The following is a 14,143-nucleotide window of genomic DNA, read 5'->3' as shown; positions in this document are numbered from 1 at the left end:
CATTTAAAAAAAAAAAAGAACATTCCTTGCTCTTGATGAAATTATATTCTGTTACAGAAAATAATAGGAAAACGAGTTCAGTTGGATGTATACAAGTGCATATTTACTTTAGAAAGCTTTTTGTTAGAAATAGTTAAAATTAATTTATTATATGTAGAGGGAAACATGTTAAAAAACCATTCACTTCTAAGGATTTTGAGGAACCTCGGTTTTCTTTTACTTGGAATACAAATCCTAACCAGAACAGGGCTGCAGTGTGTTTTGTAGGTGCCTCAGGAAGATACAGTGTGCTCAAAAAAGTGTGAGATACTTGAGGGGATCAGAAAAGGTGTTTGAAGAATCCAAGACTTATACACCTGCTGAGGAGTGTCTGGAACATTATTTTCATGAGTTTTAATTGGAAGCCCATTAAAACTTGCAGTCTGAAAGGATGGTTTTTAATCCTCATTTCTGGTTTCTTGTAGGAACTTCAGTGTAGTAAAGTGCGAGAAGGCCGGGTTTCTCTAGAATGTGACATCACATGTAAGGAAATGAAACGGAAAGCCTCAGAGGTAATATGGGTGTTTGTACTTCTCCCTGCTTTGCAAAGAAATGCAAAAGTATTGTGAAGTATTACTAAGACAAAACAGAAGGGAAATAAAAAGCAGGCTTTTAAATAGTAATTCTTAGTTTGCCAGTAATAACAAGCAAGTTTTGTAGGAGGGTGGAAGTAATCAAAATCATGCCCATGTTACCTTTATATCGATATTTTCCCTATGTTAAATGACTAGAGGGAAAGGTGTTAATGTGGTTTCTCTGTTTTAACTGAATGGTGTAGGGGTTGGAAGGGTATCATTTTGCAGTATGCTTGCAAACATTTAGAATCAGACCCAGAGTGGTCAGAACCCTTGAAGCCGCTTGTCTAGTATCCTCATTTTCCAGATGAATAAACTGAGGCACAGTAAGGCTAAATGATTTCCCCCACAGTCCTACAAGAGTACCAAGGTGGGATTTGAACCCAGGTCCTCTCCTCTTAATTCCAGAGTCTTTTTTTTTTTTTTTTCTCATTATATTAAGCTGTTTCTTATGTGGATGAATAACTGAAGGAGGTAAAAGAGCTTGAGAGCATTTTTAAATGGCAATGAAAGAAATATAGCTGGAGTTCAATAATTTTGCTTTGGAAATTAAATTCTAATTATGTCATCAGCTCCTGATTAATCTGCATCTCAAGATTATTTACAGATGGTTTGAATCCTGAATCTACCTTCCATTATCTACTCTGCTCTCTAGTCTCCTTTCTCACTGTCAGTGGATGTGTGCTCAAGGAATAGAGACTTAATTTAATGTTATCATAAACCAAATATAGTTGAACAACATGTTGCAAAAAAAACCCAAAAAACAAAAAACCAAAGTACTTTAAAAAAAAGTTATCTGGACTACTCTAGCCTGTGCTCATTGTCATAGATAAGAATTGTTTTCTTAAAAATAAGAGTTTCTCTTTTAAAAAGAAAGGTTTTTTTGTAAAGACATTACCTCTATAATATTTAAGGTAAATTATTTTCACATATGAGAACTAGTCTCATTTAATATTTAGTATCCAGCTTTATAAAGTAATTCAAGAGAAGAGCCATCCTAAAATATTTTTTCCCATTTATAACATTTTTCTTTGTAATACATTGGAATTGAGATCCATCCTGTATAGGGAAATGTCCATTAAAAGTATACACACCTTAATAAAAAATATTTAGAAAGTGCCTTTTTGTCACTTTAAAGGACTAAAAAACAAAATCATAGTGGGTGGAAATGCCTTGAAATCGTAAGGCAGCACAAATCACTAAAATATTCTATCTGCCTTTGAACAGATAAAGGAAGCAGAAGCCAAAGCTGTCATTGAAGAAGAAAAACGAAGACAGCAGGTAATTAAAACAGTGCTGATTTGTGAGCTTCCAAGTCCTGTGTTCTGGAGGTGGGGCATATGGCAAAGGTATGGTTGAAAAAGGACAGGGAGATTCAGAAGTCATTTGGAGGGCTTGGGGGCAGGAAAGTAATTGAAAGTCTTTAAAACACCTCTAGGTAATTTGCTTATTGTTTTTAATAGTTTCAGGTCATGATAGCATAAGGTAGCCTTGCAATTTTAGTCTACATTCCTTTCCAGTTGCTGAACTTATGCCTTCTAGCAGGAAGTTTGAGCTGCTGCTGATCATATTCCTTGTTTCTCTGTTAACTGCCTATCTAAAATGTAGAAAATGTTAACACCCTACAAATAAGAAACAGCTAGGAAGAATGTTCTGTTGGTTGTTGACTTCCTTGCCATAGACCAGGGGTTTTCAAACTATGGCCTGAGGGCCAGATGTAAGGGGCTGAGGACATTTATGTGGGCTGCCAGGTTATGGCAAATGGGCTGAGGGGCGGAGACAGAGTGTGAGCTTTTGTTTTTACTATAGTCCAGTCCTCCAACAGTCTGAGAGACAGTGAACTGGCCCCCTATTTAAAAAGTTTGACCACCATTGCCATAGACATTCAAAAAAGTACCATGCTAGAATGCTCAGATCATCCCAACTTCAGCTGACAAGTTGAACTGGAATTTGGAGTTCTGTCAAGTAGGCAAAGTCTTTTCTTACACAGGAATACCCACTCTGCCTTTGGGGCCCTGTGGTATAGAGATGAGTATGAGGGATATTTAGACTGCCCCATTATGTACACATTTATATACAACCACTAAACCAGTAACTTACCCAGTACAGCCAGTGTTAAAACATTCTAACTTAAATATATTTGATCTGTTAATTTTTAGAAAATCAAAACAATTTCCATTTTAAAAGACTACCTTCACTACTAGCTGTGTATTTTCCTATATTTCTTAAACCAGTAACTTATTCAAAGAGTCCTTATTAAAAGGTTATCCAGATTGATTAGTGTATATTTTAAACATTCTATCATTTAATTGAATTTATTTTTTGAATTTATTTAAATGATTGCCATTATTCTTTCCTGTCTAGGCTGAATTAGAGGCCTTTGAAAACAGATTGAAAGGTCGTCGGAAGAAAAACAGGAAAAGAGATGAAGTGGAAATTGAACCTTCAGCTTGGCAAAAATATAAGAAAGTGTTCCTTTTCCTAGTGTGCACGATTGTTGTGATGTTTGCATGGTATGTGGCCCATGATATGTATTGAAAAGTTTTGATCAATTTTAATATACCTCAATTTAATTTAGCTTTAGGTAATATTCTTAAAATATTAGTTCATGTATATCATAGCACATGATTTATGTTCATATTCATCTCTGTATTTTTCTTTTATAAGAGGAAAAGGATGTCGTGTTATCATAACCAGCATCCAAAAAAAGGGCAGTATAGTATAATTGAAAGTAATAGCATGAATTGAAATTGTAAAATAGCTTGAATTATTTACAAAGCTCTTATCAAGAGAGCATTTTATTACTTCATAGTATTTCTTTAGGTGCAGACTTTCATTTTTTTGTTCTTACAATGAAACTGAGCCATATTTGCTTTAAAATTAACTTGTCTAAATGGCTTATTACTTCTTATTAAAGAATAATTTCTTTGATCATGTATTTTGTTCAGTGATCTTGTGTAATAAGACTTTTCAAAACAAAATCTTGAAAATGTCTGGATTTTATAATCAGGTAGTGAGAAAAATTGTTTATTTACTTTATCACTGTGGACTTTTGACCTGTTATAACATTTTTGTTAGCTGTTTTGTTCATCAGAGAAAAAATTGATTTTATTCTTTAGAATTTATCAGATATAGAAAATACGACGTTTCTATTGAAGTCTTAGTACATTTGACACAATTTAAATGTGTTCTTTCAAGTTGCATTTCAGCTAGAAGAGTAGACATAGTATAAGACAATTGACAAATCTGGCTGAAATTGTAAGTTATTTTAAGCAGTTTGTTTAATTTTTGTGACTAATCTTTAATTAAAAGTATTTTATTACCAACTTTGCATTCTTGAATGTTTTTTTTTAAACAAGAACCCTGATTGCATTGGTACTCTTGGAAGGAATTTCTGCCAATAGATATCAGCACCAGTTTCGCAACTTCGAGTCTTAGAGACTGACCCATGACCACATAGTTGCTGTGTGAGAGATGCATCTCAGGGCTGGTTTTCTGGCCACGACACCACACTTCTTTCCACTTTCTGACTTTCCATGAGGTTATAGAATATATAATTGGAAATTAGAGCTTAGTTTTAATGGGTGAAACCTAGTCCGACCAGAAACTGTTTAATTATTGGTGATGACCGCTATTAAAAGTTAAATAAAATACTAGAAGAAAGAATGAAATCTTGTCAGATGTTAAGTGGAAAAGATAAAGATGCAGAGTGTTGTTTGGGGGATCTAAGAAATTTTGCTTTTTGATGTACTATAAATTATTATGTGATTATTGAGGTCTAGTCACTCCCTTTTTGAGAATTTTTTTCTTTGCTTATTGAGAATGTTTTTTAAAATATACTTTTTCTTTATTATGTAATTTATATAAAATGAAGAATTCTAAGTCCACAGTCATAATTGGAGTCATAGGTTTTAATACTCTCGTTATCTCTGATTGTCTCTTTGGGGGTTGTTCTTTCCAATGGTGTGGACTGCAGCTGATCCATGCCTTCTCTTCAGTGGGATTTGACTCTATCTTCCTGTGCATCTTTCCAGCATGCTGGGGGCCCAACTCTAGATCTCCTAACTTTAACGTAGGTACCCAGTGAAACATGTGACCTGCCATCCTTGACTTATTACACTGATTAGACATCTCAGTTTTTTCATTCATTTTGGGTACACAATTCTTTATTGATTATATTCTTTAGCCTTTTCACTTGCACCATAACCCTCTCCATGACCCTCTGGGTAACTTGCAAATTTTGTTTTTCATAAATGGAATTGGGATGATTTTCAAGGGCTAAGTTTACCTTAAAATTTTCATAGAATGGGGAATGATGGGACTTAGTTATATTAATTAGTCATTAAGTGTTGTACAACTACTGGTACCAATGAGGAAACAACATTTTTATAAAGCAATTGTGGAACAATTCAAATTCTAATTTCTCCCTAAATGCTTGTACCTTTCCTTTGAGATCACCTACAGTTTATCTTATATCAATCTTGTTCGTATGTAGTTGGTTACATGTCATCTTCCTAATAAGATTATGAACTCCTTAAGACCAAATGTTTTTGCCTTAAATTGCATTCTCCATGTTTAGTACAGTTGCTGGCACATGGTAGTACTGAAGAAACTGCTTGTTGAGTTGATTTAGCATGAGGTTTGGCACTAGCATTTCAGAGAAGGAAGAATGGAAAGAGATCAGTGTAGCCAGGTGTGGGTACTTCATTGAATAGCTAGAAAGATATACTACTTGTTTTAATCATTTATGCATTAGAGGTTTTCAGAAAAGTATAGTAATTTATACTTAATTAACATCGCAACTATCCTAAACACTTTTGTTAAGAAAGCACTTTAGGAATCATGAATGTGAACCACAAAACAAATTCTTCATGTTCTTCCTTTCAAATTTACATAACAAATACTAATAAACCTAACTAGAAAAACTATTTTAAAAGGAGGCAAATATTTGCTTGGAATTGTTCTTATACTCCGGAATAGTCTGATTTAGTTTTTATTCTTTACATGAGCTTAGTGCTGAAAGCTATAGACTTTTTTATTTGGTGTATGTAGGGTTAACTTGAGATAGCCAAGGAAACTATCAGTTTCCTAGTTATTTTCCATTTTGTTTTCTCTGGAAGTCCTCATATCTGGAAACGTCTATACTTGGAGATCAAATATATCCCATTTCCTACTTGATTGATAGGTTCCTGCCTTGGATTTTCAGAGTGAGAAATTAACCAGACTTGCCTGAATGGAAACCATTTCCTCCCTGAAAAAGTACCTTAGATGTTTGTGGATTTCCTTCTGCTATGGCCTGCAGATTAGTGTCTCAGGCTCCCTGGGGAGCCTTTCACTCCATATACACAGTCCCCCAAGTCCAGTGTGAGAGTTGGTGGGTTTCCCTACTTGGGAAGAGTCAGTTCTAAAACCCTTCATCGTGAAGGGATCATTGGGTTGCTTATGCTATCTTTAAACACATCAAATCAAAGCTTCTATTGCTTTCAACATTGATGGTTTGTCAAGTTTTTCTGGAATATTTCAGCAGTTAGATGGACAACTTACAGAGCTTGTCCATCAGAATATAGATATATAATATATGTATCTGGGATAGACAATACATACTGCCTCAGAATTGAGTACAGGTAGCTGGAACATAGCTTTAAGAAATTGGAAAGTTTTCTTCATTACCTCCAAGCATTTCTCTGAACCAAAGATTTTTTTTTTCCAAGTTTTAAATTTTTTTAAGTATTAGTATTTTCTAAAATGTGCACTTACCATCTCTTGTGTCTTTGCACAGGTTATCCCTAAAAGTTTGTACAAATTAATATAACAAAAATGGAAAGAAAATGCATAACTGAAAAAAAATCTTTTGCAAGAAGTGTTTCTGGTAATAAACTCATTTCCAAGATATATAAGAAACTAATTCAAATTTATAAGGTTGGAGTCATTCCCCAGTAAATAAGTGGTTCAAAAATATGAACAGACATTTTCAAAGAAATGCAAGCCATCAATAATCTTTAAAAAAAAAAAAACAAAAACCCACTAATAATTAAAGAAATACAAATCAAAGCACTTCACGTTTAAGAGACTACCAATGATAACAAAAGAGGAAAATGAGGGAATTATAGGGAGAACAAGTAATGTTTTCACTATTATGCACTGTGTGGATCTTGATTTGGTCCCAAAAAATTACCATATTGTCCAGACCCATAATTATATCACTACCCCTTCAATATTCCAAAGGAACCAAATAATTAGAAAGAATATCCTTATGTCCAGAAATATTTTTAACAGTTCTTCAAAGCCAAAATTGGAAACTATGGGGTTGCCTTCCTTTTGGATAATAGCTAAACATACTGTGGTATATAGATGTAATGGGATATTACTGTTCCACAAGAAATGATGAAATGGAACATTTCAGAGAAAACTTAGAATAACTCTGAAATGATGTAGAGTGAAGTGAGCAGAAATAGAACAAGATAATATTACAAAAGATCAAATGAAGATAAAAAATGCTAATTACCTGCCGGAGAGATGATAGATTTGAAATGCAGAAAAAAGATATTTTTGGACATGACTAAAACAGTGCATACCACTAAGCCTGAGTTATGGATCCCAGCTGTAGTTGGGGACCAATTTTGTCCCCCTAGAAGTCATTTATGAGATGGAGGTAGATTATTTACTATAATGTAAAGTGTGAATTGCTCAGGATGGATAATGGCTTTTAACCTACAGTCTCTGGAGAAGCTGCTATCAAAGGAGAGTGAATCAGAAAGTAACAGAGGAGTAAAGGAAGAAAAAAACCCCTGCAATTAACAAAGGTGTCAGGAAGAAACCAAATTAAAGATCTTGAGCTTAAGCGCATGCACCAATAGGGAAGATACTAATCACAGATGGGTAAATGGCCTCTTGATCAGGTAAAAGAGTGCAGGTGACTAAATAATATTGCTTGAAAAAGGAAAATTAATGAGGCAGAGGACCCATGCATTGATTTCCAAAGAGAGCAAGGAACCAACCACAAGTGGATATTCCTGAATAGTTAAAAAAGAAATAAGAGTTGTGAAAATGGAGTTTGTGGCTAGTACAGCAGAAGTAATTGATATGGTAGAAAACTTGGTTCTATGGTGACAGAATTTACCAAAGAAACAAGAATAGCTGATTGGAAATAGAAATACAAGTGAAGAACAATTTAGGAGAAGAGATGCAGAAAGCAATAACATTGAAAGAACCCATGATTTTTGCACACACTATATACTAATCGTGAATGCTGAACAGCAAGAGACAACTTAAGGATTATAGGTCCTTGAAGGAAAAAAAAAATCTAAATTCCATAGTGCAAGAAAAAAAGTGCTCTTTTCTTCAGAATACAGAAAACAAAATAATAATTAAAAGAATCCACAGATTGTCTCCTGGAAGAAAAAAAAAAAGCAGCTGCAACTTCCAAGACATATAGTGGTGAAATTTGACAATTTCCATGACAAATAACAAATTTAAATTTAAAGTAAAGGGAGTTAAAATAACAATGCTATCCTGTGCTTACCTGGAACTACAAGAAGGAATGGAATAATGGGTTCTGAAAAGAAAGGAAACTCAAGATACAATCCCAAGATGACATTCTGTAAACTTGAGCATAACCACTAATAAAAAAAAAGGTTGGTATTGAGTACAAAAGAAATACTGAAAGAATTCCTAAAAAGAAAATCTGACCTGAAGAAATAGTGACAAATGGAGGAAAAAATAAACCCAACTCTTATAACTTTGTGAATAGATTAATGCAATAAAAACAGCAACAAATTTGATAAACAGCAACAAATTTGATAAAACCCTATAATCTCTTGCTCTCAAGAAGTAGATTCAAACAAAGACATATGAGTAGAAATGAGGAGCTAGAAAAATTACTAGGCAACAAACGAAAAAGAAGTTACAATCATTTCAGAAGGAAGCACTGCACCAAATCCAAATTAGGGAAGGATAAATCAAAAAAAGAGAACTAAAGATCAACATCATTAATGAATATCAGTTAAAACAATTTAAAGTCCTGTCAAATTATTTTACCTAAGGAATTTATTATGATCAAATTAGATATATTCCAAGGATGCAATGGTGGTTCAATACTTGGAAAACAATCAGCACAATTGCAAGTTCTTTGTTTTGTTTTTATATTTTGGATCTTTTCTTCTTTACTTTCTTTTGGTCTAGCAGTTCTGTAGCTGGATCAAAGGATATGCGCAGTTTGTAACTTTTTGTGTATAATTCCAAACTGCTTTGGTTTGTAGTGGTTGTAGTCATTTATAGTTTTCACCGATAGTGCATCACTGTCTGTTTTCCTATAGTCCCTTTGGCATAGATTATTTCCCTTTTTTCATCTATGACACTTTGATAGGCATGAAGTAGAATCTTAGAATTGCTTTAATTCACATTTCTCTACTTACTAGTGATTTAGAGCATTTTATATATGATTATAGATGGCATGGGTTTTTTTTTTTCCTTGAGAATTAATTGTCTGTTCATATACTTAGTCCATTTATCAATTGAGGAATAAATAATTTTTATGTAAGTTTGAATCAATTTCTCATATAGTTTAGAAATGATACCTTTGTCAGAGAGTCTTGCTGAATAGATTTCCCCCCCAATTCTTTCATTTTTAAACTTTTATATTTGTATTAAAAAATTGTTAATTTTGTGTAATGAATATTGTCCATTTGGTCTTTTGCTATCCTCTCTGTTCCTCATTTGTTCATGAACTTTTCTCCTATCTGCTGCTGATCTGACAAGTAATTTTTTCCATGAATCTGTTTATTATGTGACCTTTTATATCTAAGACATATTCATTTGGAGCTTATCTTAGGATGGTGTGTGCAATTGGTCTAAATCCAATTTCTCCCATGCTGCTATCCAATTTTCCTAGCATTTTTTTTTCATCAAATAGTGAATCCTAATCCAATAACTAGGGTCTTTGTATTTATCAAATACTAAGATACTGGATACATTTGCTTCCATATGTTATATACCTGATGATCATTCTCTCTTTTTAATCAGATCTAAATTGTTTTAAAACAATTATTGCTTTGTATTATAGTTTGAGATCTCACTGCTAGGCCCCTTTTGTTATCATTTCCTTTCATGATTTCTCTTGAAATTCTTGACCTTTATTTCCTCCATATGAATTTTGTATTTTTTTTTCTGGTTCTAGAAAGTACACCTTTTAACAGTATGATTGATAAGAAGTTGAATAAGTAAATTGGGTTGGTATTGCCACTTTTATTATGTTGTCTTGTACTTCCGATAGACAATTGAGAATTTTCCCAATTATTTAGGCCTGTTTTTATTTCTGTAAATAGTTTCTTGTATTTATATTTATATAATTCTTGCACATATCTTGCACATATATAATATCTTGCACATATCAAGTATTTTATATGTAATGTAGTCATTTAAAATGGAATTTCCATTTTTATTTCTTCCTATTGGATTTTACTGGTGTTATTTAGATATGCTGATTATCTTTGTGAGTAAACTGTTGCTACTGCTTACTGCTGCTGACTTGAACTTCTTTCTTAGTACATCACCCAGGACATTCCTGCCTGGGAATGCTATTCCTGTGAGGGTCCACCTTGGATCAGTGATTAAGAACTGCCCTGTGAAGGAGCCAAAATGAACAGGGAAGTGATTTATCATCACCAACATTATGCTCCATAGCTAATGTCTTCATGACCATCTGGAGAGAGAAAGGAGGGCCTGTATTTCTGGAGTTAGGGATTGTCTTAGCTATGTGTATTCTCTGCATATATGCCTCACTACAACTGTGATTTAAGTTGGTGTCTACCTTTTCCCCCCAACTCAGAAGGGGTTCTTATAGTTTTGGAGGAAATCCTTTATAACTATTGTTCTTGCTATCTCACTTGCTGAAGTAATTGCCTTTGCAGAAGAACTGAATCCACTAACTGATTGTTATGTAGAATCACCTGTGGGGGCTCATGAACTAGTTTTAAAACTACAGCCACTTTAAACATTACAACTCTGAAAGTAGCACATCCCTCTAGGACCCAGCTGCCAGAGCCAGGGTGAAGTGCGGTGTTTTAGAGCCGGCCTTAATAGTTCAGGAGAGGAAAATTGTTCAATTTTCAGGATGTGCATTTACATCTTGGAAATCACCAAAAGGTATGAATTAGAACTTGATCCATTGCTTTATTGGATTTGTCTAGATTTAAGAAAGTGATGGGGGAAATGTTAATAATACAAACTAATGTTAAAATAATATTGTAAGTATATACATGATATATATGTATTTGAGAGCTGGTTGTTAAACATTATGGATAGGGGAACATTATTATATTATCTTTTCCTTTTGTGTTTCATCCCCATTTTTCTTCTTTTCTATGACAGTAATGGGTCCTTGAAATTTTACTGATATTAATTTTAAACAAGTTTCTTCTCAAAAGATTAACCCCACCTCTTATCTCTCCTATTTAAAATTCTTGGATTTAAATTATTATTTCCCAAAGGTATTGTTTGCCTCTCCATATACTCTTCCCATTGAGTACTACTTTTTCTGTGAAGCCTTCTTTTAACCTCTCAGAATTTTGCTTTGCTCTTCTTTAAAATAGCCATTATACTACTTACCCAATATAGTGCTCTGTTAAATTTGGGCTGAATACATAATATTTGGCCCTTAAACTTATGACTGTGACAGGCTTTTGGTTTAAGTAAAGAGGTGGATTAGGTATAAAAAGAAAACTTAATTTAACAATTCTAAGTTTCTGTATTTTATAATTTTTTATTTTGCTTTTTCTTCACAGCTTGTTCCCAGTGAATTGTGACTTAATACCACATTTTCCCATAAATTTACTCATCTTCTACCTTTTGTTGTTGTTGGTTCATAACCTCAGCTATGTGGCTGGTTCCTTGATATATGCTAAGCAAGAGAGCCATTCCTCCTCCCCACCCCACAATATTGAATTATTTTAAAAGAATGTATGTAGTTTTTAGCATAGAGGAAATATGGCAAACTAGTGGGAGAAGTTCATGATTTTCAAGAGCATATTTTATTACATCGCAAAGATTTGTTGTCATATTTTTAACCTAATTTTTCAAAACTACCTGTTTGATATGTGTTTGTATCTGAGTAAAATTATGAGAAGAAAAATATATTCTGATTCAGAGTCTTTTTTTCCCCTCTTCTTTCCCTATCAAAAAACATCTAATGCAAGCGGGAGCCAGAAACCTGGAGTTTTAATTCTCTTTATGTGATCTTTTTCATTTCACCTTTCTCAGCTTTAGCTCCTTCATTTTTAAAATGAGAGGTAGACTTAGGATGATTTCTAAGATGCTTCCCAGCACTAATTTCCCATGTTTCATTGCAGTTTGTTGGGTAGAGTTAAAGACGTTTTTAATGGAAATTTTAAGATAATCAACTAATAGAGACTAGTGCTCAAAGGAGGCATTGTATTGTTTTTCATTGTTGTTATTTTGAAGAGAGCTGCTGAAAGCTTACTTAGCCACGTCTTTTCCATGCTAAATTATTCAGAGGGCAAATTCTGTATTCTTCTTCCTCAATAACAAAAACTAAAAAACATTCAAGAATTCTGGCCTCAGTTTACTCAAAGATCATTTCAGGGCTTTCTTAACCACCTCCACCAGGGGGCAGAAAGTGGAAGACAGAGAAGGCAAAAAGAAAAGAAAAGAAAACCACAGACTGCCTTCTCCGCAGTTAAAATTCATTGAATTCATAGGATCCTATGTGGAGGACTTGAAAGGGACCTTAGAGACCATCTACCACTAGCCAGTTTACCAGATTAGGATGCTGAGGTTAATTAACTTGGCCAAGGCCATATACACAGCTGACCTGGGAGGCCAATAAGCTGTTACCTCATTCCACATCACCTGTTCAGTCTGTGCTTTTCCATTGGCTGTCTCCGGCTTGGAAAGTCTCCTGGAGCCTTTCGGAATTCCTAGTATCCTCCTAGATTCAGCTTATGTCCCACCTTTTATGTGCAGTCTTTCTTGATCTCTCCTGCTGCTCCCAGTTATGACTTTGGTAATAATAACAGCTAGCATTAGAATGGCACTTTGGGTTTGCAAAGCATCTCATTTTATCCCCAGAATGACCCCGGGAAGTGAGTGTTAGAGCAACTAAATCCTCGCCCAGAGTCACCTTCAAATTCCGCTCTTCTCGCTCCAGTTCTAGCCCCGCTCCGTTTTCTTTTGCATTGCACCTTCCTATAATAAGTGCACTTAATTAATGCACATTCATATTCTCTCTCTCTCTCCTCTCTCTCTCTCTTTCTCTCTCTCTCTTTTTTTTTTTTTTTAGTTCTGGCACCTTTTGTATTTCGGTGCTATTGGTTTTGTAGAAAATTTGACCCTAGCCCCTTAGTCATTACTCGGAATCTCCCATCGCTGAAATCAGATTCGGGGCCACATCTTGAAACCTCTGGCAGGGTCTGGAAAGCAAAGAAAACAAAGCACGTGGCCGGCCTAGTGAGGAGGGCTTCCGAACCGGTGCCGGGACGCTGAAGTGCGCTGTCGGGAGTTTAAGAAAAGGCTGAGTTTGGTGAGAGTGCCCAGATTTGGGGCTTAGGGAGAATGGATCGGTGGATCCTTGGGCGAGAAGTTAATGCCATTGCCGCAGAACCTAATCTTAAGCAGGCCCCCGGAGAGGTTAACACTAGGTCCGGACAGAATCCCCGCTAAAGCTGCTCGGGCCCAGCCACTTGCCTCCTCCCGCAGCTGAAGCTGCCTATACCTTAGGCTAATGAGTTCTTAAAGCGCAGCATCCTTTGAATCCCCCTAGATCGAAAGGCTCTGCTTCCAATTGTCCCCATTATTGCCGAGGCCTGCGGTGACTTGGTTTATTTGCATAAACTAGTAAGTTCCCACTAAAGTTCGTGTTCCGGGTGGGAACTGGGGGTGAGGTGGGCTGGGTTATTGCGGAGAAGGGACAGAGTATTTCTACCTCCCTCGTCCCGCCACCCCACGCGCTACAGAGCCGTCCCTTCTCAACCCCGACTCCCACCTTCAGCACTAGGACGCTGTCCCCGGGGTTTGCGGAGGGCCCGGGAGTTGGGGGACGGACTTTCTGCCTGAGAGAATACCATCTTTACAGAGAAGTAGAAGAGGTGGCGAGTTGGAGAATGGCTCTTCTAGAGTCATCCAAGGTGGAGCTCAAAGTGGGAGGAGAAGGTGGGGGTGTATCCCGGCCGGAGGAGGCGGGGGGGGGGGAGGGGAGCGGACAAAATGGGCAGCCTCCTCCTCCTCCTCCTCCTCCTCCCGGCCCCGGCAGCTCAGCACGTGCCTTTGCGAGGGTGAGAGATGAGGCAGTAGTGGTCGCCTCTTCCCGAGGCTGAGAGAAAAAGTGAGGAGCCGCAGCGGGCGCGCACGAGGGAGCATGTTCTCCATGAAACAGTTCCCTGCCCTGCCTCCAGAAGAGCGCTACCGGCAAGTCCTGGCTCAGCCTGAGCGGGTAAGGGCGACTATCCCCTCCCCCCCAAGCCAAACACCCCGGGGATGGAGCCGCTCAGCCACCTCCCGGGGATGAGCCCGACGCC

At 36.2% G+C, this 14,143-nt stretch overlaps 2 protein-coding genes across 2 annotated transcripts in view; both read left to right on the top strand.

Moving 5' to 3' along the window:
• The window catches only part of NFXL1 (nuclear transcription factor, X-box binding like 1), a 67,518-nt gene extending 63,578 nt beyond the window's left edge, over positions 1–3,940 (top strand). The window contains exons 20-22 of the mRNA XM_074275147.1: positions 465–551; positions 1,842–1,895; positions 2,979–3,940. Coding sequence (XP_074131248.1) covers positions 465–551; positions 1,842–1,895; positions 2,979–3,152 — 315 coding nt within the window. The 3' untranslated portion in view covers positions 3,153–3,940. The remainder of the gene's footprint in view (positions 1–464; positions 552–1,841; positions 1,896–2,978) is intronic.
• A 9,937-nt stretch (positions 3,941–13,877) lies between these two features.
• CORIN (corin, serine peptidase) overlaps positions 13,878–14,143 on the top strand; it is a 182,369-nt gene continuing 182,103 nt past the window's right edge. The window contains 1 exon segment of the mRNA XM_074274153.1: positions 13,878–14,058. Within this exon segment, the coding sequence (XP_074130254.1) occupies positions 13,984–14,058 (75 nt within the window). The 5' untranslated portion in view covers positions 13,878–13,983.

The sequence above is a fragment of the Sminthopsis crassicaudata genome, chromosome 6 (assembly GCF_048593235.1).
Source record: "Sminthopsis crassicaudata isolate SCR6 chromosome 6, ASM4859323v1, whole genome shotgun sequence".
NCBI classification, from domain to species: domain Eukaryota; kingdom Metazoa; phylum Chordata; class Mammalia; order Dasyuromorphia; family Dasyuridae; genus Sminthopsis; species Sminthopsis crassicaudata.
The sequence above is the reverse complement of the archived record's forward strand: the minus strand, read 5'-3'. Positions and strand labels throughout refer to the sequence as shown.